Here is a 24,985-nt window from a genome sequence, read left to right as displayed (position 1 = left end):
GTTAGACGTTGCAATAACTTCTCTCAGCCTATCATTTTTTCTGGTAACTTTGGGGTCCTTTACTTAAACATTAATTTGGTGTAGTAAAAGCCATCTTTAAAATTCTTCTTTACTTCTTATTTGTGCTTTGTTGGATCTTGTTATAAGGTCTCTCCAACTCAGGTCACAAAAAGATTCTACAAGATTTTCTCCCATTAGTTTTATCTTTCACAATTAGGTTTTTATTCCACCTGGAATCCTTATTTGTATGTGGCACAAGGTAGTAACCCACTTTTATTTTTCTTATGTAATGAGTTGGTTTTCTAATATTATTTTCTAATAGTTTATCATTTCCTCACTGCTAAAGAGTGTATTTCTCTATTCTGTTCCATTGCTTTGTGTGAAAGTTAACAACTGTTTAGAGTGAAGAGTCCACATAAAATCACCCTCACTTCTGATGCTAATTGCAAGTTTGAGAGGTTCCCAAAACTACCCTCAGTCTTGATAATTTGCTAGAAGAACTCCCAGAACTCATGAAGGCTACATGGTTATGGTTTGTTACAGGGAAAGGATATAGATTAAAATCAGTCAAGGGAAGAAATGCATAGGGAAGACTCCAGGAAAAGTACCAAATGTTGTCCCTATGGAGTTAGGACAGTATCGATGTATAACAATACACCGAGTATTGCCACCCAGGGAAGCCCACCTGAGCCTTGGTCTTGAGTTTGTATTGAGGTTCCAGCATGTAGGCATCATTGGTTGTCCGTGTGGCTGATCTCAGTCTCCTGTCTCCAGCCGTTACAGAAGTTGACTGATACCACATGCCCCAAACTCCCACCCTAGATTACACTGTTACTATCTGGTCTGACCAGCCCTGACTCTAAATCACATTCTTAGACTATCCTGTGTGATCCAAGGCACCCAAGTAAAAGACATTCCCATCAGGCATGACATTTCAAGGGCTTAGATATTACCTCCCAAATGCCAAGGGAAAAGATCAGGCCTCTTTTTTGGCGAGGTTAAATTCTTTACCACACAGTCTATTTGTCTGATCTTATGCCAGCACAATGTTATTTTTATTACTTTAGCTCTGTAGTGTGTTTTAATCTGGTAAGGCAAGTCACTTAATATTCTTTTTCAAAGTTGACTTAGCTATTCATGGATTTCATTCCTCTAAATAGGTTTTAGGATAAAGTGGTAAAATAGATTAAAAATTCATACTGGAATTTTATTTGGCATCTCATTGAATTTACATATCAATTTGGAGAAAATGGATATCTTTATTTTGTCACCTGATCCAAGAACATCAGAATATCTTCACATTTATTCAAAACTTCTCCTTTAAGAGTTTAAAAGTTTTTCCATAGAGGTCTTGTGTGTTCTGTGTTAATTCCTAGATACTTATTGCTAGTGTAGAGAAATGCTATTGTTTCCAATAAAATGATCTTGAATCTAGAAAACTAGTCAAACTCTCATAATTGAATAATAGTTTGCATGTTGATTTGGTTGGATTTTCTAAGTAGGTGATCTTAATTTCTTCAAATGTTGACAATTTTATTCCTTACTTTCCAGTCCTCCCACATCTTATTTTTCTTGTCCTAGAGCATTGTTGAGGAATTCTAGTAACATGTTAAACAGCAGCAGTAGTAGTAGTCATTCTTGTCAAAAGTTTCTTCATTATGAACTACATTGTGTGATGGGATTTTGGTGTATAAGTTACATATAATTAAGAAAGATCCTTTTTAGTCCTAATTTGTTAGAGGGTTTTTTTCAGTCACTAGTCCGTAAATTCAATCAAATTACTTTTCTGCACCTGAGATAATTGTATTTTTCCCCCTTCACATCCCAAGGAGCATCACTGGGGTAAACGCTTTTTTCTTTTATCCTGAGGAGGCAGGGTCCTTGTTCCTTTTCAGCTCCGAGTTCCCTGTATCTCTGTCTTTAATGCAGGGCCTTTCTTCCAACTGTACAGGTATAGGATGTCCTCAAATCCTGTCCTTCCCATACAAGAGATGAGAAACCTATCCTTGACAGCTCTTTGCTGTCACTTGTTTGCTCTGGAAACTTGACTCTCTTGAAATCAATAGGATATTTATGGTGGATTAAAAATTGGCTGCAAATCATTTGACATTTTTCCCATTGTGAAGAGATATCTAATTCATCACCTCTTGAATCTGGGATGCTCTTAGTGGTCTTCTTGACCAACAGAATATGCAGAATACTTCAGAATATGCAGAAGTAATTTTCTGGAACTTCTGAGCCTAGGTCATAAGAAGCCTGGAGCTTCTCCTGTTTGTCTTAGAACACTCACTATTGGGATGATCTATTTTGGAACCCATCATACTAGTGAGGAGCTGAAGTAACACTGAGGCCATGTATAGGTGTTCCTGTCAACTGCCTCCACTGAGATCCTAGTCAACAGCCAGCATCAACTGCCAGCCACATGAGTGAGTCATAGCAGATGGCCCAAATTTGATGAAAGACATGAAACTACACATCCAAGAAGCTCAATGAACTAAAACAAGATAAACTCAGAGATCCACACTGGGGCACACCTCATTTTATTGCGGTTTGCAGATGATATTGTGGTTTTTACAAGACCCTCCACCAGCAAAAAGATTTTGACTCACTGAAAGCTCAGATGAGCATTTCTAGCATTTTTTAGCAATAAAGTATTTTTTAATTAGGGTATGTACATTGTTTTTTTCAGACTTAATGCTATTGCACACTTAATAGACTACAGCATAGTGTAAACATAACTTTTATATACACTGGGAAAGCAAAAAATTCATGTAACTTGCTTTATTGCAATATTCACTGTATTGTGGTAGTCTAGAGTCAAACATGCAATATCTCTGAGGTATGCCTGTATAATAAAATTATCAAAAGACAAAGAGAAAAATCTTAAATCTTGAAATCAGCAATAGAGCAGAGACTTGTCACAGACAAGGGATGCTCAATGAGATTAACTGCTGATTTCACATCAGAAACCATGAGGGCCAGAAGGCAATGGGATGAAAAATGTAAAGTGCTGGGGACAAAAAACCCTGTGAACCAAGAATTCAAAATTTGGAGCCAGCCCTGATGGCATGGTGGTTAAAGTTTGGCACTCACTCCTTCGGCCGCCTGGGTTTTCTTCCCTGTTGCAGAACCACACCACCCCTCTGTCAGTTGCCATGTTGTGGCAGCTCACACAGAAGAACTAGAACAACTTACAACTAGGATTTACAACCAAGTACTAGGGCTTTGGGGAGGAAAAAGAAAGAATTCAAAATTGGCAAAACAGTCCTTCAAAAATGAAGGAAAAATTAATATGTTTCCAGATAAACGAAAGCTAAGAGAATTTGTCTCTATTAGACCTGCCCTGTAAGAAAGACTAAAGGGAGTTCTTAAGGCTGAAATAAAAGGACATGAGACACTAACTCAAAGCCATACAAAGAAATAAAGATCACTGATAGAGGGAACTTCATCGGTGTATACATAAAAGCTAGTATTATTGTACTTCTGGTTTGTAACTCTCTTTTTGTTTTCTATGTGATTAAAAAGACAAATGCATACTATAAATCTATGTCAATGGGCATATGATGTATAAAGATGTAATTTGTGAAGTTAAAACATGAAAGTTTGAGATGGAGCTGAATAGGAGCAGAGTTAATGTGTTACTGAACTAAGGTGGTATCAATTCAAACTAGATTGGTATAAATTTAGGGTGTTAACTGTAATCCTCATAATAACCACTAATAAAATAACTAAAAAATAAATAAAAATGGAATAAAACTGGTAGACTAGAAAAAGGCATTATTAGAAAAATTGAGAAACAAAAATCATATAAGATGTATAGAAAACAAGTAAACAAGTAGCAAAGCAGCAGCAACTCCTGAATGATCAGTAATCACTTTAAATATAAATGAATTAAACTTACAAATTAACAGAGGAAGCAGAATGAATTAAAAAAATAAAAAACCTGATGCAACTATATGCTGCTCACAAGAGAGTCGTCTTATACCCAGAGACACAAATAGGCTCAAAGTTAAATGATGGAAAAAGATATTCCATGCAAATAGCAGCCAAAAGAAATCTGGAGTGGCTATAATAATATACAAAATGAGTTTTAGGTCTAAATTGTTACAAGAGACAAAGAGGAAATTATATATTGATAAAAGGGTCAATGCATCAAGAAGGTAAATTATATAAGCACCAAACAACAGAGCCTCAAAATATATGAAGTAAACATGGACATAACTGAACAGAAAAATAGTTTTACAACAATAGTTGGAGACTTAAATATCTCACTTTCAATAATAGATAAAATCTTTAGACAGGAGATCCATAGGTAACTGGAGGACTTGAACAACACTAAAAACCAACTGGCCTTAACAGACAGATTTGGAACACTCCACCCAACAAAGCAGATACACATTCTTGTATCTTGTATCTGCACATGGAACCTTCTCCAGGATAGACCGTGTGTTAGGCCATAAAGCCATTCTCTTTTAAAACAATTGAAAGCACACAAAGTATCTTCCCTGACCAAAATGGAATGAGGTTAGAAATAAATAACAGAAGGAAAACTGAAAAATTCACAAATATGTGGCAATTAAACTACCACTCTTAAACAACCAAATGGTCAAAGAAGAAATTACTGGAGAAATTAGAAAATACTTTGAGATAAAGGAAAATGGAAACACAACACACCAAAACTTATGAGAGGCAATAAAAAGCACTTCTCAGAGAGAAATTTTTAGCTGTAAATGCCTACATTAAAAAAGAAGACAATCTCAACCTAACTTTACACCTTAAGGAACTAGAAGAAGAGGAGCAAACTAAACCCAAAGCCAGCAGAAAGAGGAAAATACCAATGAAAGCAGAGAGAAACAATAAACGGAAAAAAATAATCAATGAAACCAAAAGTTCATTCTTTAAAAAACTCAACAAAATTGACAAACTTTAGATAAACTGTTTAGGAAAATAAAAGAGAATATATAAATAAAATCAGAAATGAAAGTGGGGACTTTACCAACCTTACAGAAATTAAAAGGATTATGACAGAATAATACAAACAATTGTACACCAACAAATTAAATAATCTAAATTAAATATACAAACCTCTCAACACACACAAATTACCAAAATTGATTCAAACAGAAATAGAAAATCTTAACAGACTTAGAACAAGTAAAGATATTGAACTAGTAGTTCAAAACCTCCAAATAAGAAAAGCCCAGGACTAGATGGCTTCACCAGTGAATTCAAACATTTAAAGAAGAAATAAAACCAATCCTATTCAAACTCTTCCAAAAGTAGAAGGGGGGGGGGAATAATTTCTAACACATTCTACGAGGCCAGCATAATCCTGATAACAAAGCCAGACAAAAATACCACTAGAAATGAAAGATGAATATGTTTTGTGGGTAGAGATACAAAAATCCTCAACAAAATAGCAAACTGAGGGGCTGGCCCCGTGGCTGAGTAGTTAAGTTCGTGTGCTCTGCTTCGGCCACCTGGGGTTTCGCTGGTTTGGATCCCAGGTGAGGACATGGCACTGCTTGTCAGGCCACGTTAAGGTGGCGTCCCACATGCCACAGCTAGAGGGACCTACAACTAAAATATACAACTATATACTGGGGGGATTTGGGGAGAAAAAGCAGAAAAAAATATTAGCAAACCGAATCCAACAATACATTAAAAGGATTATATACAGCATGATCAAGTGGGATTTATCCCAGGAATACAAAGTTGGTTCAACATAAGAAAATAAATCAATGTAATACACTACATTAATAGAACAAAGGGGGAAAAACCCACATGATAATCTCAATTGGTGCAGAAAAAACATTTGAAAATATTCAACACTCTTTCAAGATAAAAATGCTCATCAAACTAGGAATAGAAGGGAATTTCCTTATCATGATAAGGGACATTTATGAAAAACCCACAGCTAACATCATCCCCAATGATAAAAGTCTGAAAGCTTTTTCCCTAACATCAGGAACAAGACAAGAATGTTTCACCACTGGTATTCAACATTATACTGGAAGTCCTAGTCAGAGAAATTAGTCAATAAAAATAAATAAAAGGCATCCTAATTGGAAAGGATGAAGTAAAACTGTCTCTATTTGCAGAGACATGATTCCATACATAGAAAATTCCAAAGTAGCCATATAAAAACACTAGAGCTAATAAACAAATTTAGGAAAATTACAGAGTATGGGATAAGCACACAAAAATCAGTTTGTTTCTATACACTAGCAATTAACAATCCAAAAAGGAAATTAAGAAAATAGTTCTATTTATAATAGCATACAAAAGAATAAAATACCTAGGAATAAATCTAACCAAGGAAGTGAAAGACTTGTAGACTGAAAACTATAAAATGTTGCTGAACAAAAGACATAATTAAATGGAAAGACATCCATTTTCATGATTGGAAGATGTAATATTGTTATATTGTCTGCTCGGGCCGCCATGACAAAATGCCACAGACTGGGGGGATTGAACAGCAGAAATTTATTTCTCACGGTTCTGGAGGTTGGATCTCCAAGATCAAGGTGTCCACAGGCTTGATTTCTCCTGAGGCCTCTCTCCTTGACTTGCAGATGGCTGTTTTCTTCATGTGTTCTCATGTGGCCTTTTCTCTGTACATGCACATTCCTGGTGTTTCTTCCTCTTCTTAAAAGAACCCTATTCCTACTGAATTAGGGCCCCACCTTTATGACTTCACTTAACCTTAATTGACTCCTTAAAGGCCTTGTCTCCAAATACAGTCACATTGTGGGTTAGGCCTTCCAAATAAGAATTTGGGGGCATGCAGTTCAGTTCATAACAACTGGTAAGATGGCAATACTTCCCAAAGCAATCTACAGATTCAATGCAGTGCCTATCAAAATTTCAGTAGTCTTTTTTTTGCAGGTTGCAAAAACTGACTCTCAAATTCATGTGGAATTTCAAGGGGCACCAAATAGTCAAAACAACATTGAAAAAGAAAAACAAAAGTTGGAAGACTCTCTCACTTCCCAATTTCAAAACTTACTTCAAAGGTACCATAATTAAAATAGTGTGGTACTAACATAAGGGTAGACATATGGACCAATGGGATAGAATTGAGAGTCCAAAAATAAACCCACACATCTACAGCCAAGTAATTTTTGACAAGGGTGCCAAGACCATTCAATAGGGAACAAATAGTTTCTTCAAGAAATGGTGCTGAGACCACTGGCTAACTACATCAAAGAATAAAGATGGACCCCTACCTCATTGCATATACAAAAATTAACTTGAAATTCACCAATGATCTAAATTTAAGAGGTAAAAGTATAAAAGTCTTAGAAGAAAACGTGGGGTACATCTTCCTGACCTTCGATTTGTCAATGGACTTTCAGAGTTGACACCAAAAGCACAAGAAACAAAATAAAAGATAAATTAGAGTTCATAAAAATGATGAACTTTTCTCTACGAAAGGACTTTATCAAGAAAGTGAAAAGGGAACATACAGAATAGGAGAAAATATTTGCAAATCTCCTGTTTGTTTTTGTTTTTTGTCTTCTGGTTGGATTTTTATTTGATTTTGGTAAAGAAAGAACAGGGAAATCAAGCTGAATTAAAACTTAAAAGCATCTCCTAAAAAGGTCTAGACTCACCTGGATCATTAACTAGAATTCTTCCCCCTCCCCCCCCACCCCAGTTTTCCTGATATATAATTATCAGACCACATTGTGTAAGTTTAAGGTGTACAGCATAATGATTTGACTTCCACATATTGTGAAGTGATTACCACAATACATTTTGTTAACATTCATCATCTCATATAGGTACAAAAAGAAAAGAAAAAGAGAAAAAAAGGGTTCTTTCCTTGTGCTGAGAACTCTTAGATATACTATCTTAATTGGAGTTTGTACCTTTTGACCACCTTCATCCACTTCTCTCTCTCTCCACCCCTCACATCTGGTAACCACAAATCTGATCTCTTTTTCTATGAGTTTGGGTTTTTTTGCTTTTGTTTTTTGGATGCCACATATAAATGATATCATACAGTGTTTGTATTTCTCTGTCTGATTTCACTTAGCAAAATGCCCTCAAGTTCCATTCATGTTGTTGCAAATGGCAGGACTTCCTTCTTATTTATGGCTGAATAATATTCCATTGTGGTATATATATATATATATATATCCCACAACTTCTTTATCCATTCATCTGTTGGTGGACATTTAGGTTGTTTCCATGTCTTGGCTATTGTGAATAATGCTGCAGTGAACGTGGGGGTGCAGGTATCTCTTTGACATAGTGTTTTTGTTTTCTTCAAATATATTCCCAGAAATGGAATGGCTGGATCATATGGTAATTCTGTTTTTAATTTTTTGAGGAACCTCCATGCTGTTCTCCATAGTGACTGCACCAATTTACATTCCCACCAACAGGACATAAATGTACCCTTTTCTCCACATCCTTGCCAGCATTTGTCTGTCTTTTTGATGATAGCCATTCTAACAGGTGTGAGGTGACCTCTCATTGTGGTCTTGATTTGCATTTCCCTAATGATTAGTGATGTTGAGTATCTTTTCCTGTACCTGTTGGCCATTTGTATATCTTTTGTTCAAGAGATTCAAATCCTAACACAACTCAGCTTGGTTGTGTCTCTGGTTATTTCAATTAAAAAAACACATATATATTCTACCACCAATCTATTATGCTGTCAGAATTTTCTTGAAATTCCCTATGTTCTTTTCATACTATAGATTAGACCTAAAACTGATTCCTACTTCACCCCTCACTGCTTCAATTCATGTTTCCTTGTGTACCCAATAGGCTAGATCAGCAAAACTCACAAGGCTGACCTCAATGGTCAGTTTGTATATGTGCCATAGTACCCCTAATAATGGTGTTGTGGAACTTACACATGAGGAGACCTTCTTGGATGGTGTGCATGGCTCATGAGAAAATAAAATTGATAAAGAGCTTCTTACTTGGACTCATTTTACTCAGTATTTTTTCAACTGTGGTTCAAGGAAGTAATTGCTGGTTATATCCCACAGTATTTATCACTGATCCTTCATGCTGTTGGCTTAAGAGAGCAAAGTTCCTTCTAAATTATCAGTCTCCAATAGATTCTTTAGAACTCAGGCTGCTGCAAGAAAAGAATGATGGGATTTTTCTGTAAAGATCACAAATAGTCCTGTAATGGGCCAAACTAATTTCTCTCTTTAGTATTATTGCTTCAGCTGTTTTTGTTGCTTCTTCTATTTTGGCCTTTAATGATCACCTAACTTTCTTCCAGTATTCAGCTTTAAAATCCCATTCCAGAAGCTAACTGCTCAATCATCCCAGAGGAAAAAGGAAAACCTCTTAAGATTAGGAAGAAGGCAAGGATGTCTTCTTTCACCAGCACATCATACTGGAAGATTCAGCCAGTGAAATAAGACCTGAAAAGTAAATAGAATGCATGCAGATTGAAAAGGACAAAATAAAAAACTGTCCCTATTTGCAGTTGACATCATTTTCTACATAAAGAATCAAAAGGAATCTACAAACAAATATCTGCCCCACCCCCCGCCCATGTGAAACTTAGGTTTAAATCTAACAGTGTATGTACAGGAGCTGAATACTACAAAGCACAGATCAAAGAAATCAAAAAAGATCTAAATAAATGAAGAGACATTGTGTTTATGGATTAGAAGGCTCAACATAGTTAAGATTTCAGTTTTCTCCCAAATGATATAAAGGCTTAATGCAATTCCTATAAAAATCTAAGCAGGATTTTTGAAAAAATAGACTGGGTGATCCAAAGTTTATATGGAAAAGCAAAGGAATTAGGATAAAGCAATTTTGAAAAAGAAGAATAAATTGAGAGGAATCACTGTCTAGCTACAGTGATCAAGACAGTGTGATATTGGTAGAGGGATAGACACATAAGTCAATGGAACAGAAGAGAGTTCAGAAATAGACTCACACAAGTAGTCCACCTGATTTTTTTTACAAAAGTACAAAACAATCCAATAGAGAAAGGATAATGTTTTCAACAAATAGTGTTGAAACAATTAGAAATTGTAGGCCAAAAAAAAAGAATCTCAACCTAAATCTTACACCATATTAAAAAATGAACTCAAAATGTATCATAGACTAGGTAATTTTCATATCGAACTTTAAAATGTTTGTGCATCTGAAAAAAATGAAAACAAAACAAAAGCAGTATTTTTAGGATAAAAATAAATGACAAAAGAAAGATTTGTGTCCAGAATATATTACAACACTAAAAATAAGGGAAAAAAGTAATGACTCATTAGGGCCACACCCAGTGGCAGTGAGGTGAGGTAAGTTAGCTCTCTGCTTCACCGATAGGGTAGTATCAGCCAGGATGAACTTCCACACCTGCCCAGAAGCAATGAGGTAGAACTAGGTGGTTCCAGGCAGTGCTTCTCAGCAATCGCTTCTCACCCTCTTCCATGTTATCAGGGCACAATGGGGAGCTGAACTTCTACCCCCACCCAACAAACTCTAGAAAAAAGGTGGTGCTAGTCAGCACTCTGTTTCCCCTCCTTCATCCTCTCCACTACTGTTTCAGCTGAGCTGGATGGGGAGCTGAACTTCCATTTCTACCCAGTGAAAATGAGGTGGGTGTCAGTGCTTCACTTTTGCTTGGGTGGAGTCAGTGGAGCCCGACAGGGCACTGAACATCCACCCCCACCTGAACCTTCAAGCTACACCTAAACAGGGTGACTTCCTGCAAAAAGAAAGGTTAAATAGGATCTGGAGTCTCACAACACAGCATCCAAAATGTGTAGGATACAATTGAAAATCATTTATCATATCAAGAAACAGGAAAATCTTACACTGAATGAGAAAAGACAGTCAAGACTCATCAACACCAAGATGACTGGACTCATCTGACAAGGAATTTAAAACAGCAATCATAAAAATGCTTCAATGAACAAATTATGCACATACTTGAAACAAATAAATAAACAAAATCTTAGCAAAGAAAGGGAGAATATGAAGAAATGAGATATTTTGAACAGAAAAATACAGTAACCAAAATATAAGATTCAAAGGATGTGCTCAAGAGTAGAATGGAGAGGACAGAGGAAAGAATCAGTGAACTTAAAGATATAACAGGAGGGAAAAATATGCTGAGTCTTAGAAGGAAAGAAGAAAGTGTGAGGCTGACAAAGCATTTAAATAAATAATGGCAGAAAATTCCCCAACTTTGGCAGTAAACATAAGCCCACAGATTCAAGAAGCTGAGCAAACCCCAAACAGGATAAACTCAAAGAAATTCATGTCAAGACACATCATAATCAGACTTTAGAAAACTAAAGACAAGAAAAACGTCCTTGAAAGCAGCTAGAGAGAAAAGACACATTAACTATAGAGGAACAATGATTCAAATGTCAGAGACTTCTTATCAGGAAACATGAAAGCCAGAGGAAGTGGCACGTTTTTCAAGTGCTGAAAGAACAGTCAACCCAGAATTCTATACCAGCAAAAAATACCCTTTAGGGAAGAAGGTGAAATGAAGCCATATTCAGATGAAGGAAAACTAAGAGAATTTGTTGTCAGGAGATCTACTCTAAAAGAATGACTGCAGGAAGTTCTTTAAGCATAAGAGAAATGATAAAGTAAGGAAAGGTGGAACATCAGGAATGAGGAAAGAACAACAGAAAGAGTGAAAATATGGGTACATTTAATGGACTTTCTTTCTCCTGTTGAGTTTCCTAAATTATATTAGATGGTTGAGGCAAAAATGACAACACTGTCTCATGTAGTTCTTAAGGTATATAGAGGAAATGTTTAAGACAGACAATAAAGTTGGAGAATTAAAGGACCTCAGTTGAGATCAGGTTTAATGGAGAAAGCAAAGTCTCTTCCATAAATGATGTTGGGAAACCTGGACAACCACATGCAAAAGAATGAAAGTAGACCATTATCTTACACCATACACAAAAATTAACTCCAAATGGATTAAAGACTTGAATGTAAGATCTCAAACCATGAAACTTCTAGAAGAAAACAGAGGCAGTACACTTTTCAACATCGATCTTAGCATATTTTCAAGTACCATGTCTGACCAGGTAAGGGAAACAATAGAAAAAATAAACAAATGGAAGTACATCAAACTAAAAAGCTTCTGCACAGCAAAGGAAACCATCAACAAAACGAAAATACAACCTAACAACTGGGAGAAGATATTTGCAAACCATATATCTGATAAGGGGTTGATATCTAAAATATATACAGAAGTCATTCAATTCAACAACAAAATAACTGACAACCCAATTAAAAAATGGACCAAAGATCTGAACAGACAATTCTTCAAAGAAGATACACAGATGGCCAACAGGCACATGAGAAGATGTTTGACATCACTAATTAGTTATCAGGGAAATGCAAATCAAAACTACAATGAGATATCACCTCACACCCATCAAAATGGGTATAATTAACAAGACAGGAAATAAGTGGTGGAGAGGATGTGGAGAAAAGGGAACCCTCATACACTGCTGGTGGGAGTGCTAACTGGTGCAGCCACTATGCAAAACAGTATGGAGATTCCTCAAAAAATTAAGAATAGAACTACCATATGATCCAGCTACTCCACTGCTGGATGTTTATCCAAAGAACATGAAAACATGAATTTCCAGAGATATATGCACCCCTATGTTCATTGCAGCATTATTCACAATAACCAACACTTGGATGCAACCTAGGTGTCCATCGAGGGGCAAATGGATAAAGAAGATGGTGTATATATACACAAGGGAATACTACTCAGCCATAAAAAGCATAAAATTTTGCCATTTGTAACAACATTAATGGACCCTGAGGATATCATACTAAGTGAAATAAGTCAAAGGGAGAAAGTCAAATACTGTATGATCTCACTCATAAGTAGAAGATAAAAACAACAACCAACAAACACCTAGAGACAAAAATAGGATTGGTGGTTACCCAAGGGGAAGAGCAGATGGAGGCAGGTGAAAGGGGTGATTATTTGTATGGTGATGGATAGTAATTATATAGTAATGTACACCTGAAATTTATGTTATAAACCAATGTTACCACAATATAAAGAGATAAATCAGAAAAAAGGAAAAAATAAAGAATAAAATAAATAAAAATAAAAAGAAGAAATGAAATACTGATACATGCTACAATACGGATGAACCTTGAAAACACGTTCAGTGAAAGAAGCCACTCACAAAGGACCACATATTGTATGATTCTATTTATATGAAACATCCAGAATAGGCAAATCCATCAAGACAGAACAGAGATATGGGGGATGGGGGAATTGGGTAGTGATGGCTAAAGGAAGGGGGTTACTTTTGGGGGGAATGAAAGTGTTCTAAAATTGTGGTGATGGATGTACAACTCTGTGAATATATTAAAATCTATTAAATTGTATTCTTTAATTGGTTAAAAAATATTATCTCAACAATTGAGAATTTCTTTTGTTTCTTCACTGCTTTCAACCAGGGAAGAACTTGTATTTGAAATAAAAATTAAAAAATTGACCTCAAACAAATGCTATATACTGCTGACTTTTATTATCCTAATTAACATTATCAGAAGCAAATTATTATTTTAATTCAGGTTTGGTTTGTGTATTAGTAAAGATAACTTTCCATAAATATTAGTATCTGATCAAAAATAAGAATAAATTTTAAAATTGTTTCTATAGGTCCAGATTTCCTCCACCCATCTGATTCTTATTCTATAGAAAGACAAAAATAAAGGCAAGAAAGAATATTTTAAAATCAACATAATTTTGACAAGATTTCTTACCACTGTCATATTTGCTTTTTCTTTTATTAAAGAAATATTACAGATAAATATAACAACTCCCTCCAGACCTTTCCCAGTTCCTAAAAGGCAACCAATGTCATATATGGATCCAGGATCAATACACAGTACTGTTCTTTGCATTATTAAATTTATACAAATGTTATATCATGTTTCATTGTACATTTTGCTGTTTTCTCTCAATATTATATATTGTGATCTATCCATGTAATAATTTGTATCTCCCCTCTAAAACTGTATTCTACCATAGAAATAATTACATCAACTAACCTATCTCTCTACTAATGGAAATATGTTATGTCCAATTCAGAGTAATACAAACCATGATGCAGTGAACATAGTGATAGAGATATATCTCTGCGCACATATGTGGGTGCCTCTGAAGCCAATACACCAAACTAGAATGGACTGTTCCATATTCATGTGTTTTTAGAGAAATCCTGTTACTCTAAATTAATATTCTATTTCCATCATAGTTTTAGAATTTTGCTTTTTATATTCTGGTCTTCAATCTACTTGAATTTTACTTTTGTATGGCATAAAGTAGAGCACTAACATTTTTGCTCACATGAATCTTCCATTAATTGAACAGGCTATGCTTTCTGCAATGATCTCAATAGCACTATCATACACAAAATTCCCATGTCTCCTTCCTCCTAACCTCAATTTGTTTCCACTGATTGATTTACTCATCAAGAACATTGTTTAAATGACGCTAGCTTTAAATCAAGTATGTGATGATATCTAGTAAACTGTGTCTTCTCTTTTGTTTTTAACATTTTTTCCAGCTATTTGTGCTTCTTTACATTCCTATATGAAATATTGAATGTTTGTGAAATTCTTAAAATATAACTAGTGAAAACTTTGAGTGGAAGTACTTTAAACTTAAACTCAAAGGTGTGTGAGAGAATTTATGTTTTTTAAAATGTCAAATCTTTTCAGACAATATCATTTTTCTCAGTGATTCAGGTGTTCTTTTGAGCCCTTCAAAATGTTTTATAACTTTATAGATATCTCTCTCAAAATTCATTGTTGTGTTTATTCTTGGATATTTTATATCAACACATTTTCTAATTAACTACTTCTCATATAAAAGGTTATTTTATAGTTTATCTTTCTTCACAATTTTTTCTTGCTTAATACATTGGCTAGAAGCTCAAGTATCATGCTGATATGCTGACAGCAGATACTTTGTTTCAGATTTTAATGAGAATGCTGAATAAATATCATCAATAGATAAGATGTCTGCTGAAGGTTTCTGATGACCAGCTTTGCATTATACAATTTGTCAGCTCTGTAAGAATTCTTATGTTTCACAAATGTGTGACTTCTTTGAAAGACTTTCCCACATTCATAGTTTTTTCCTCTAGAACTGATTATGTAATGTGCAAGGAGGTACTAATTCCTTCTGAAGGCTTTTCCATATTCACAATATTCATGAGGTTTCTATTTCTAATGAGTATGAATTCTCTGGTGTCTAACAAGGTGTGACTTTTGGCTGAAAGCCTTACCACACTCATTACAATGATAAGGCTTCTCACCTGTATGTTTTCTCATATGAAGTGTAAGAGATGAGATTTGAGAGAAGGCTTTTCCACATTTACTACAGTCAAAGGGTTTCTCACCTGTATGACCTCGTATATGTATAGTAAGGGATGAACTTTGGGAGAAGGCTTTCCCACATTTATTACATTCATAGGGTTTCTCACCTGTATGACCTCTCATGTGTACAATAAGGGAAGTTCTTTGAGAGAAAGCTTTTCCACATTCATTACATACATAGGGCTTCTCACCTGTATGACTTCTCATATGTAAATTGAGCAATGAGCACTGAGAGAAGGCTTTCCCACATTTATCACATTCATAAGGCTTTTCCCCTGTGTGACTTCTCAGATGAAGAGTAAGGGATGCAATTTGAGAGAAGGCTTTACCACATTCATTACAATCATAAGGTTTCTCTCCAGTGTGAACTTTCTGATGTGTAATAAAGTTTTGCTTTTGGCTGAAGGCTTTACCACATTCATTACATTCATAGGGTTTCTCTCCAGAATGAATCTTTTCATGAGCAATGAGATTTGATTTCTGGCTAAAGGCTTTGCCACATTCCTTGCATATATAGGGTTTTTCTCCAGTGTGAATTCTCTGGTGTCTAACGAGATTTGACATCTGAATGAAGGCTTTCCCACATTCATTACATTCATAAGGTTTCTCTCTAGTATGAATCTTCTGGTGGGTAATGAAGTTTTTTTTGTGGCTGAAGGCTTTTCTACATTCCTTACATTCATAGGGTTTCTCACCAGTATGACTTCTCATATGTACAGTAAGGGCTGAGCTTTGAGAAAAGGACTTTCCACATTCATTACATTCATAGGGTTTCTCACCTGTGTGAATTCTCACATGTATAATAAGCATGGAAAACTGAGAGAAGGCTTTTCCACATTTATCACATTTATAAGGTTTTTCTCCTGTGTGGCTTCTCATGTGAAGAGCAAGGGAGGCAATTCGAGGGAAGGCTTTACCACATTCGTTACATGCATAAGGTTTTTCCCCAGTATGAACTTTCTGATGTGCAATGAGGCTCTGCTTCTGGCTGAATGCTTTTCCACACTCATTACATTCATAAGGTTTCTCTCCAGTATGAATTTTTTCATGATCAATGAGATTTGATTTCTGGCTGAAGGATTTCCCACATTCCTTACATGCATAGGGTTTCTCTCCAGTATGAATTCTTTGATGCCTAATGAGATTTGACATTTTAATGAAAGCTTTCCCACATTCATTACATTCATAAGACTGCTCCCTACTGTGAATTTTATGATGTTTAATGAGTTTTTCCTTGTGGCTGAAGGCTTTTTTACATTTTTTACATTCATAGGGTTTTTCTCCAGTATGAATTCTCAGGTGTCTGATGAGATCCAAGGTTTGGCTGAATCCTTTTCCACAATGATTACACTTAAACGGGGTTACTACAAGATGGGATGAGCTATTGCCAAATGATTTCACAGGTTCATTATATTTAAGGATTCTCTCATTATTACAATAGACAAAATTATTATGTTCTAAACACTTTCCAAATAAGTCATAGCCATACAGATTATGACTGGAAGGAAAAAAGTCTGAATTCAGAGTAAATGCATTTGCAAATTTCTTATGACATTCATTGACTTTTTCTTCAGTCAGTGGTTTTGTGAATTTATCTTCAAGTTGTGTCAAAAGTCTGTCCTGGATTTTCTGATGCTCCTCAATTCCCCATATTTCTCCTAAAACAGATTGCAAATAAATGTCACTTGTAACTTTTTCCAATATTAAAATATCAAGAAAATTTCAAAAAACATGCTATTATGGGATTGATTCTTGGCTTAAGGCCTAGTTTCCCATTATTAAGCAAATTCGAGGCACATATATGTCCTATTTCCTAAGCTTTAGGAGATTCCAGGAAAGGAAATATGAATAGACACAGATATTTATGAATACAAATAGTTTTGATTGCTTTAAATGAGATCTGAAAGAAAACAGATAAGTTGCTGGGTAAAAGGGAGAACGAAGAATGTACAAATAAAATAAGAAGCAATAATGACAGAGAAAAAACAAAAACAGGAAGTTAAAAAAAATCATAGAACTGTTTTGTAAGACTCTATTGAAACACACTTTTATAAACTGTTTTCACAAGCAATTTTCTGGAAAATGTAAATTACCAAAAGTAACTATTAAGATGTAGAAAACCTATATAGACCAATTTCCACAAAATAAACAGAAAAATATGAAAAGCAGTCCCCTAAAAACAAAACAAATAGAAAAGGCCTAGAGACAGTCACATGGGAATTTTAACAAACACATAGGGACAGCTCTGATGCTATATAAGATTTTTTAAAGGAAAAAAAGAGAATTCCTCATTTCGGGGGGTGAAACAAACAAAATATTAATATCAAAACCTGAGAAAGATGACAATTAAAAAAGCAAACCAGCCACCAATTTCACTTATGACTATCAATGCACAAATTCTACATAAAATATCAAAATGACCCAGGAATGTAAGTATGTTTTTCCCCCAGGAATATAAGTAGATTTCTTCTAGGAATATAAGTATGTTTCAATAGTAGAAAAATCTATTACCGTAAGTAACTATATTAATAGGTCAAAAGTGAAAAATCAATTAATCTCCAAAGATATTAAAAAGATGATAAAACTCAACATCTATTTTACATAAAAAACCCTTTATAAAATAGGAATAGACAGACACTCATTTAACTTGAGAAAAATCCCAAAGCACTCACAGTACAGTTAGGAATAAAAAGAAGATGAGTGCTTATCACCATTATTACAGTGCTGGATAGTGCATTAAGTAAGAGAAAGAAATGAGAGGTATAGAAACTTGGAAAGGAAAAGTAAAATTAGCATTATTTATCAGCAATGAAACTATTTAAATCAAGTCACCTGAAAAATTATAAAAAGAAATTAATTCACTATGTATAGTAAGTTAAAATTCAGTTTCAAAAACCTTCATATATACAAACAACTATTTAGAAAATATAACAGAAGATTACACTTACAATGGCAACAAAAAACATGAAAAATCTAGGAATAAATTTAATAAGAAATGCCAAAAAATTAGAAGAAAACTTTAAAATGCACATAGAGATTTGAACAAATGGAAGGGTGTTATGGGTTGAACTGTGTGCCATCTCTAAAAGATATGTTGAAGTGCTAACCCCCTGGACCTCAGAATGTGAAGTTATTTGGAAACAGGGTCACTGCAGACACAATGAGTTAAGATGAAGTCATACTGGGGTCGGGTAAGCCTCTAATCTAATATGACTGATGTTATAAAAAGAATGTCACATGAAGAGACAGAAGCATGGGGAGAACACTATGTGAAGACAAAGACAGACTCGAGTCATGTGGCTACAAGCCAAGGCATGTCTGGGGCTACCAGAGGCTGAAAGAGGCTAGGAAGGGTCCTTCTCTTACAGGTTTCAGAGGGAGCGTGGCCTTGTCAAGACCTTGATTTAGTATTTCTAGCCTCCAGAACTGTGAGAATAAATTTCTGTTCTTCTAAGCCACCCAGTTTGTGGTACTTTGTTACAGTAGCTCTAGGAAGCTAAGACAAAAGGCATATCACATTCTTGGAAAAGAACATTGAGCAGCAAAGGTGACAGTTATTCACTACTTAACCTATCAACTGAGAGTGGTTTCGATAAAAATGTCTGAAAATACAAGTGAGTAATAACTCAAAGGAAAATGATGCTTGGGTTGCCACCATAAAGAGGAAATGGGTAAGAGAAGAAGAATTACTTTTCAATATACATCCTTTTGTACTTTCAAAAATTTGTACTACAAGCATGTATTATGTATTTTTAAAAGTAAATAAATTTTCTGAACGCTGAAGTAATTAATAAAATGAGAACAAACAAAGGAAGGAAAAATTGGATGAAAGAGCTGTGAGATAAAACTGGAAGAGCCTATCTAGCATGACTGGAGAGAAAGTAAGTATAGAGAGTGGAGGGGAAAACACAGAGTGAGAAATTGAGCTTAAATACATGAATTTATCTTTGATGCTACCCCAAACCACACTAATATGAGATATAGAAATAAAAAGGTATAAACGAATGAAGACCACACCTCTACCCTAGAGAAGATGGGAGATTACCCTCTTAAGAAATGGAAGCAGAAAGGCTCTAGAATCAGTGACCCCAGGCAGAGAAATAGAGAGAAAGGAACTGGCTCAGTCACAGAGAAAGGAAGTGAAAGTCTACATACTGAAAGGTGAGACAGTCAGTCCTCTGGTGCTGCTTAGATCCAAGATGGGAAAATGGAGAATTTTCTCTCTCTGTTAGACTGAGAATAAAGTAAGAGGAAAAGTCCTGTGAAGCTGTAAAGCAGATAAAGTGAGAGACATGGCTGCAGATTATAAATGCATAAAAGAAGGCAGAGTACTAAACTTTTCGGTCACCTCAGTTCAAGGAAAAGCAAAAGATGCTGAGGGAGAAGGTAAGATTAGGTTGTCAAGGTAACATCCAAGCAGAAGTGAAAAAGAATTCCAAGGGGAAGGTCAAAATGTGACAGAAAGGACCTGTTTTAAGATGGTGGAATGAAAAAGTAACTGATCTCTTTTCTTCTCTACAAACAATGAGAATGAAAAGTCACTGATTCTTCAATGATCCTGGGGGGTGCTGTAACCCCAATTATAAAGAGTTAGTGTTGACAAATACAGTGCAGGCTGGAAAAGGGGCAGAACGGAAGTAAAAGGAGACAGCTGAATCATGCTCATCTTGGGCAGAGCAAGCAGCTGACTGTCAAGATGGACGTCACACCTTGAAGGGCAGAATTAATTACCCCATGATTACAACATTGAAGTTTGGGAATGTAGACCTGATATCCCAAGATATGTCAGGGAAGCCAGGACTGAACAAGGAAACACTCTGACATACTATCTTCTTAGGAAGAAGTTTGTTGGGGTGAGAGCACAAGTTTCAGCTATGAGAAGACTTACAGCTTATTTTTGGGATGAGAAGAAATAAAGTGTAAACATACTTACACACACACAATCGTGCAGAATAAAGGGCTTCAATGTGAAGCACAGATGCATTCATTACATCAAGGGTTGACAAACTTTTTCTTAAAGGATCAGATAATAAAAGTTTTAGGCTTTGTAGGTCATATAGCCTTTGACACAACTATTCAACTTTGCTGCTGTAATGTGAAAGCAGTCATAGACAAGATGTCAATGATTAGGTGTGGCTGTGTTCCAATAAAACTTTATTTACAAACAAGTGGCTGGACTACAGGCCATAGTTTGCTGATCTCTGCTCTAGATCAGAACACTCATTTTCCTTCCCCAACATCATCCTTCTTTAAAGCAGGTCAAGGAAGAACTATTCTCACTCAAAAATGGAAAGGTGCTGGAATCAGATCTATGAAAAGCATTATAAGAGAAAGAAAAAAGAAACATTATATTAAAAAGCAGAAAAAATGAACAATTATGGCACATAGTAAATTAAAATCTTGACTAGATGTATTGACACGAATAAAAAACAATGAAAATTAAGTTTATAGCATCTATAAATCAAGAGCTCAAAATATAAATTAAAAATTAACTGGCAGAACCAAGGAAAGAAATGGAAGAGAAAAATAAAACCAACTGAAATGAAGGAGACCATGCAAGTGTGGAAAAAGAGAGAAAGACTAGATAGGACTTTATTATTGAAATTATGGTAGAGTAACCTCACATTGCAAAACAAAAAGAAAATGGATAAAAGAGAAATTATGATGCATCGCTGGGAGCATAAATCTCCAAGAACACCTCAATACTGTGCACCAACCACAGCTGAGCATCATATACAAAAAAATAAACAAAACAAAAATAAACAACTATTAGCCAAAACCAGGTCTGAGAGAGGGAATTACAAAGCAAGCTGGAGGATGAGTCTGACCTGAGTACCTATCCAAACAAAAGCCCTGTTACCTGAAGTACAAGTCCCAGGTCAGCAATACGGAAGAGAAGCTCAAAACTGAAGTTCCTACAAAAAGCCAGGACCTCCAAAAGATGTTCAGCTGGTCCTCACTTGCTAATGCCTGTTTGCACCCACCAGGAGCACATGCAAATCATCTTCAGAAGACAGCAACTTTAAGTGAGGACAATACAATTATTCAAATTGGGGGCCAGCCCAGTGGCATAGTAGTTAAGTTTGTGCACTCTGCTTCAGTGGCCTGAGGTTCACAGGTTTGGATTGTGGGTACAGACCTACACAATGCTCCTCAAGCCATTCTCTGGTGACATCCCACAGACAAAACAGAGGAAGACTGCCACAGATGTTAGCTCAGCGACAATCTTCCTCAAGCAAACAGAGGATGACTGGCAACAGCTCAGGGCCAATGTTCCTCACCAAAAAAAATCATTGTAAATTAAGATTTAAAAAATTTGAATTCAAATCAGCAATCATCAAGCAGGCGAAGAAGCAGGTACAATAAATGAGTCAACAAAAACAAGATATTTAAACCTGAGGGCTTAAAATACTGGAATTGTCAGATACAAAATACAGAAGAGCTATGTAGAGTATTTTTAAAGAAGCAAAAGATAAAAACACAAACCTGAACAAGCCACAGAAATTATTAGGAAGGACAAGAATGACATGAAAACAAAAAACAAACAAAGTAAAAAGAAAAGAGAGAGAGAAATTTCTAAAAATACAAAATACTACTACTGAGAATTTTTTAAAAAGTGGATGAGTGAAAAAGATGAATAAATACAGTTGAAGAGAGTTAGTAAACTGGAAGATATAGCTGAAATAATTACTGAGACAGCAACACAGAGAGATAGGGTGGTAGAAAATAGCAAAGGAAATGAAAAACAATGTGGAGGAAAAAACAAGTAGGTCTAGTATCTATCTAATAGGAGTCCCAGAAGTAGAATGCAGAGAAAATGAAGGAGAGCCAATATGCGATAATGCGGGCTGAGAAATTTGCAGAATTAATGAAAGACTTAAGAAGAGAACACTAGGGTAATTTTATAACAACAGATTTGAAAATACAGATGAAACGAATTGTTAAATATAACAGATGACCCTGGAACATCAATATATGATAAACTTTTACAGACACAGAGGAAATTTAAATATTTGTAGAAATTACATTGTTCAATTCTGTGAAAATTAATTTTAAAACCAGGATTAAATGGATAATTTTCTGGAAAAATATAACATTATAAAAAACTAATGCAAAAAGAGAGAAAAAACATCTACACAGAACAGTTATAAAAGGAACAAAGAAAAAAAGGTGTCAAAGAACCTTCCCTCAATAATCCACAGGGTTCAAATAGCTCAACAGGGAAGATAAACCAGAATTTTAAGGGAGTTATACACCAACGCTATTCTAAGTGTCCCAGAACATGAAGGAAAGCTTCCAAATTCTATTTATGAAACCAGCGTAACATTGTCTTCAAAGCCTGAAAAAGTTAGAACAATTATTTAAATTCATAGCAAACGTGAGGATGAGTCATTATTAAGAAATATGTAAACATAATTCACCCATATACATAAAAGGGGAAAAAAATCATGATAATCTCCTATAAGAAAAGATTACTATTTTAACTACAGGAACATTAAAAAAACTCAAGGTGAGGGGCTGGCCCCGTGGCCGAGTGGTTAAGTTCGCGTGCTCGGCTGCAGGCGGCCCAGTGTTTTGTTGGTTCGAATCCTGGGCGCAGACAGGGCACTGCTCATCAAACCACGCTGAGGCAGCATCCCACATGCCACAACTAGAAGGACCCACAACGAAGAATATACAACTATGTACTGGGGGGCTTTGGGGAGAAAAAGGAAAAAATAAAATCTTTAAAAAAAAAAAACTCAAAGTGAATAAAAGTACTTCAAAGAGGAATGACCAACTGCAAAAAAATACTGGAAAAACATATAACAAAGGGCTAATCACATTAATATGTTGAGTTCACAGAAATTAAGAACTCAACAGAAAAAACGAGCAAAAGATACAAACTGTTCATAAAGAAAGAGATAGATTTAAAACATATGAAAAGATGCTTGTCTTCGCTCACAATAAAGGAAGTGCAAATTCAAACTATAAGTTATATTTCACCTATCAAATTGGCAAAGATTTAAAAAATGCTAACAGACTATGTTGGTAGAAATTGTTAGTACAAATATAAATTGTTACAAACTCCTTGGAGGGCAAAAAAGGACCTGGCAATAGCTATCAAATTAGAAATACATGTATGTATGTGTATGCATATATACGTATATATGTGTATGTATATATACACACATACATCCATGTATACACAAACATGCGTGCATATATACATGACAATGTCGCAGAATATGGGCGCTAACAGAAAAGGAGCTCTGACTGTAAAACTTTTCTTGAAGTAAAAGGGTTGTAGCCATTACTGGGGAAGTATGAGAGCAAAAGCTAAACATTACAGTGGGAAGTATGACTATGGGCACAAAACACGATGCTAAGGCATTTACAATGGAAGGAAGAAAAGAAAGTAGAGAGTAAAGGACTATAAATGTCAATAGGTTTATTTGAACAACTACAATTCCATGAATATCTGAATGCAAAAAGAAAGAATCCTATGTGAAAAGGTGGGCAGAGACACCGAAGATGCTAAAAGCAGAAAGATTATCAAAGTAAAGCTGGAAATGAATTAGGAAATGTTGATATCTAGCACACAGGTGAAAAGGCCAACTGATCCTTTAAGTTCTGTGGAAAGAAGTTCTAAGGATAAAAGCTAAGAATGTTATCTAGAAATGACATCCTACGTTTATAAAGAATTCACAGCAATTGTCACCATAAAAGTCTACAGTCTTTAGGAAAACATCTTTGAAGATTTCAGAGAGATCAATTACTCATGGATTAACCATCAGAGGGTCTGGCCCCTCTTCACCTGTCTGGTTCCCTCCCACTAACCTGGCCAGTGTCTCCTTAACACATCTTCCTCCACCCATGGTTCTTCTTCTTGCTCCAACTTGAAAATCACATCAGGTTTGGTGAATGGACAGCCTGTCAAAGAGAAGTGACATACGATTTTGGCATAAATACTAAAACAAAGAATCATTCAAGAATTGAGGCTGGCCCAGGGAAACTGGTTTTCTAAAGGACAAGAAACGTATGTTTTCTGGAGATGCTGCCCCCTGAAACATAACAGATGACGTTTTGTTTTGAAAGCTGCTCATTCAAGTGAGCAAAGGCATCTAAAGGCAAATTCACTCTAACACTTAAAGGTTCCACACATTTCAGAAAAGTGGGGGAAAAAAGGTACTTTAATCTCAGAATTTGAGTTATATAGGAAACTACCCTTACCCACTGTGATTAAGTTGTTATAGTTTTCTAGCATCACATTCCGGTACAGGTTCCTTTGAGCAGGATCCAATTGCTGCCATTCTTCCTGGGTGAAGTCAATAGCCACATCTTTGAATGTCACTGTTCCCTGTAACAAAACACTCCTACTCAATCTGAAGTCATCCATCGTAGATGATATGGACAAAACATATTGAACTGTGTTCTCATGGTACGCAAAGGTAAGAAGTCAGAAAAAAATTTACCTGGTTTTGTTATTTTCTAAAAGAAAAAAACCTCATATTAGCAACATCCTGTTAGTTTATGTTCATTCACTGAATTAGCAAGCAATATCTTTAATAATGACCATGGTTAAAGAGATCTTGGGCACCAATTTATACTGCGTGTGGAAATGGGGGAG

General features: G+C 35.4%; 1 protein-coding gene across 2 annotated transcripts in view; it reads right to left on the bottom strand.

Moving 5' to 3' along the window:
• Positions 1 to 14,792: 14,792 nt before the first annotated feature.
• Positions 14,793 to 24,985, bottom strand: part of LOC106836111 (zinc finger protein 569) — a 56,945-nt gene continuing 46,752 nt past the window's right edge. Inside the window, exons 4-6 of one of the 2 annotated variants that reach the window (XM_014848729.3) lie at positions 24,589 to 24,715; positions 24,196 to 24,288; positions 14,793 to 17,033 (exon numbers count right to left, since the gene is read on the bottom strand). In XM_014848729.3, the coding sequence (XP_014704215.3) occupies positions 15,226 to 17,033; positions 24,196 to 24,288; positions 24,589 to 24,715 (2,028 nt within the window). In that variant the 3' untranslated portion in view covers positions 14,793 to 15,225. The remainder of the gene's footprint in view (positions 17,034 to 24,195; positions 24,289 to 24,588; positions 24,716 to 24,985) is intronic. The other variant, XM_070498977.1, reaches the window with a different exon arrangement.

The sequence above is a fragment of the Equus asinus genome, chromosome 26, assembly GCF_041296235.1.
Source record: "Equus asinus isolate D_3611 breed Donkey chromosome 26, EquAss-T2T_v2, whole genome shotgun sequence".
Classification (NCBI taxonomy): Eukaryota; Metazoa; Chordata; class Mammalia; order Perissodactyla; family Equidae; genus Equus; species Equus asinus.
Note: the sequence above shows the minus strand (reverse complement) of the source record. Positions and strands in the feature narration are given on the sequence as shown.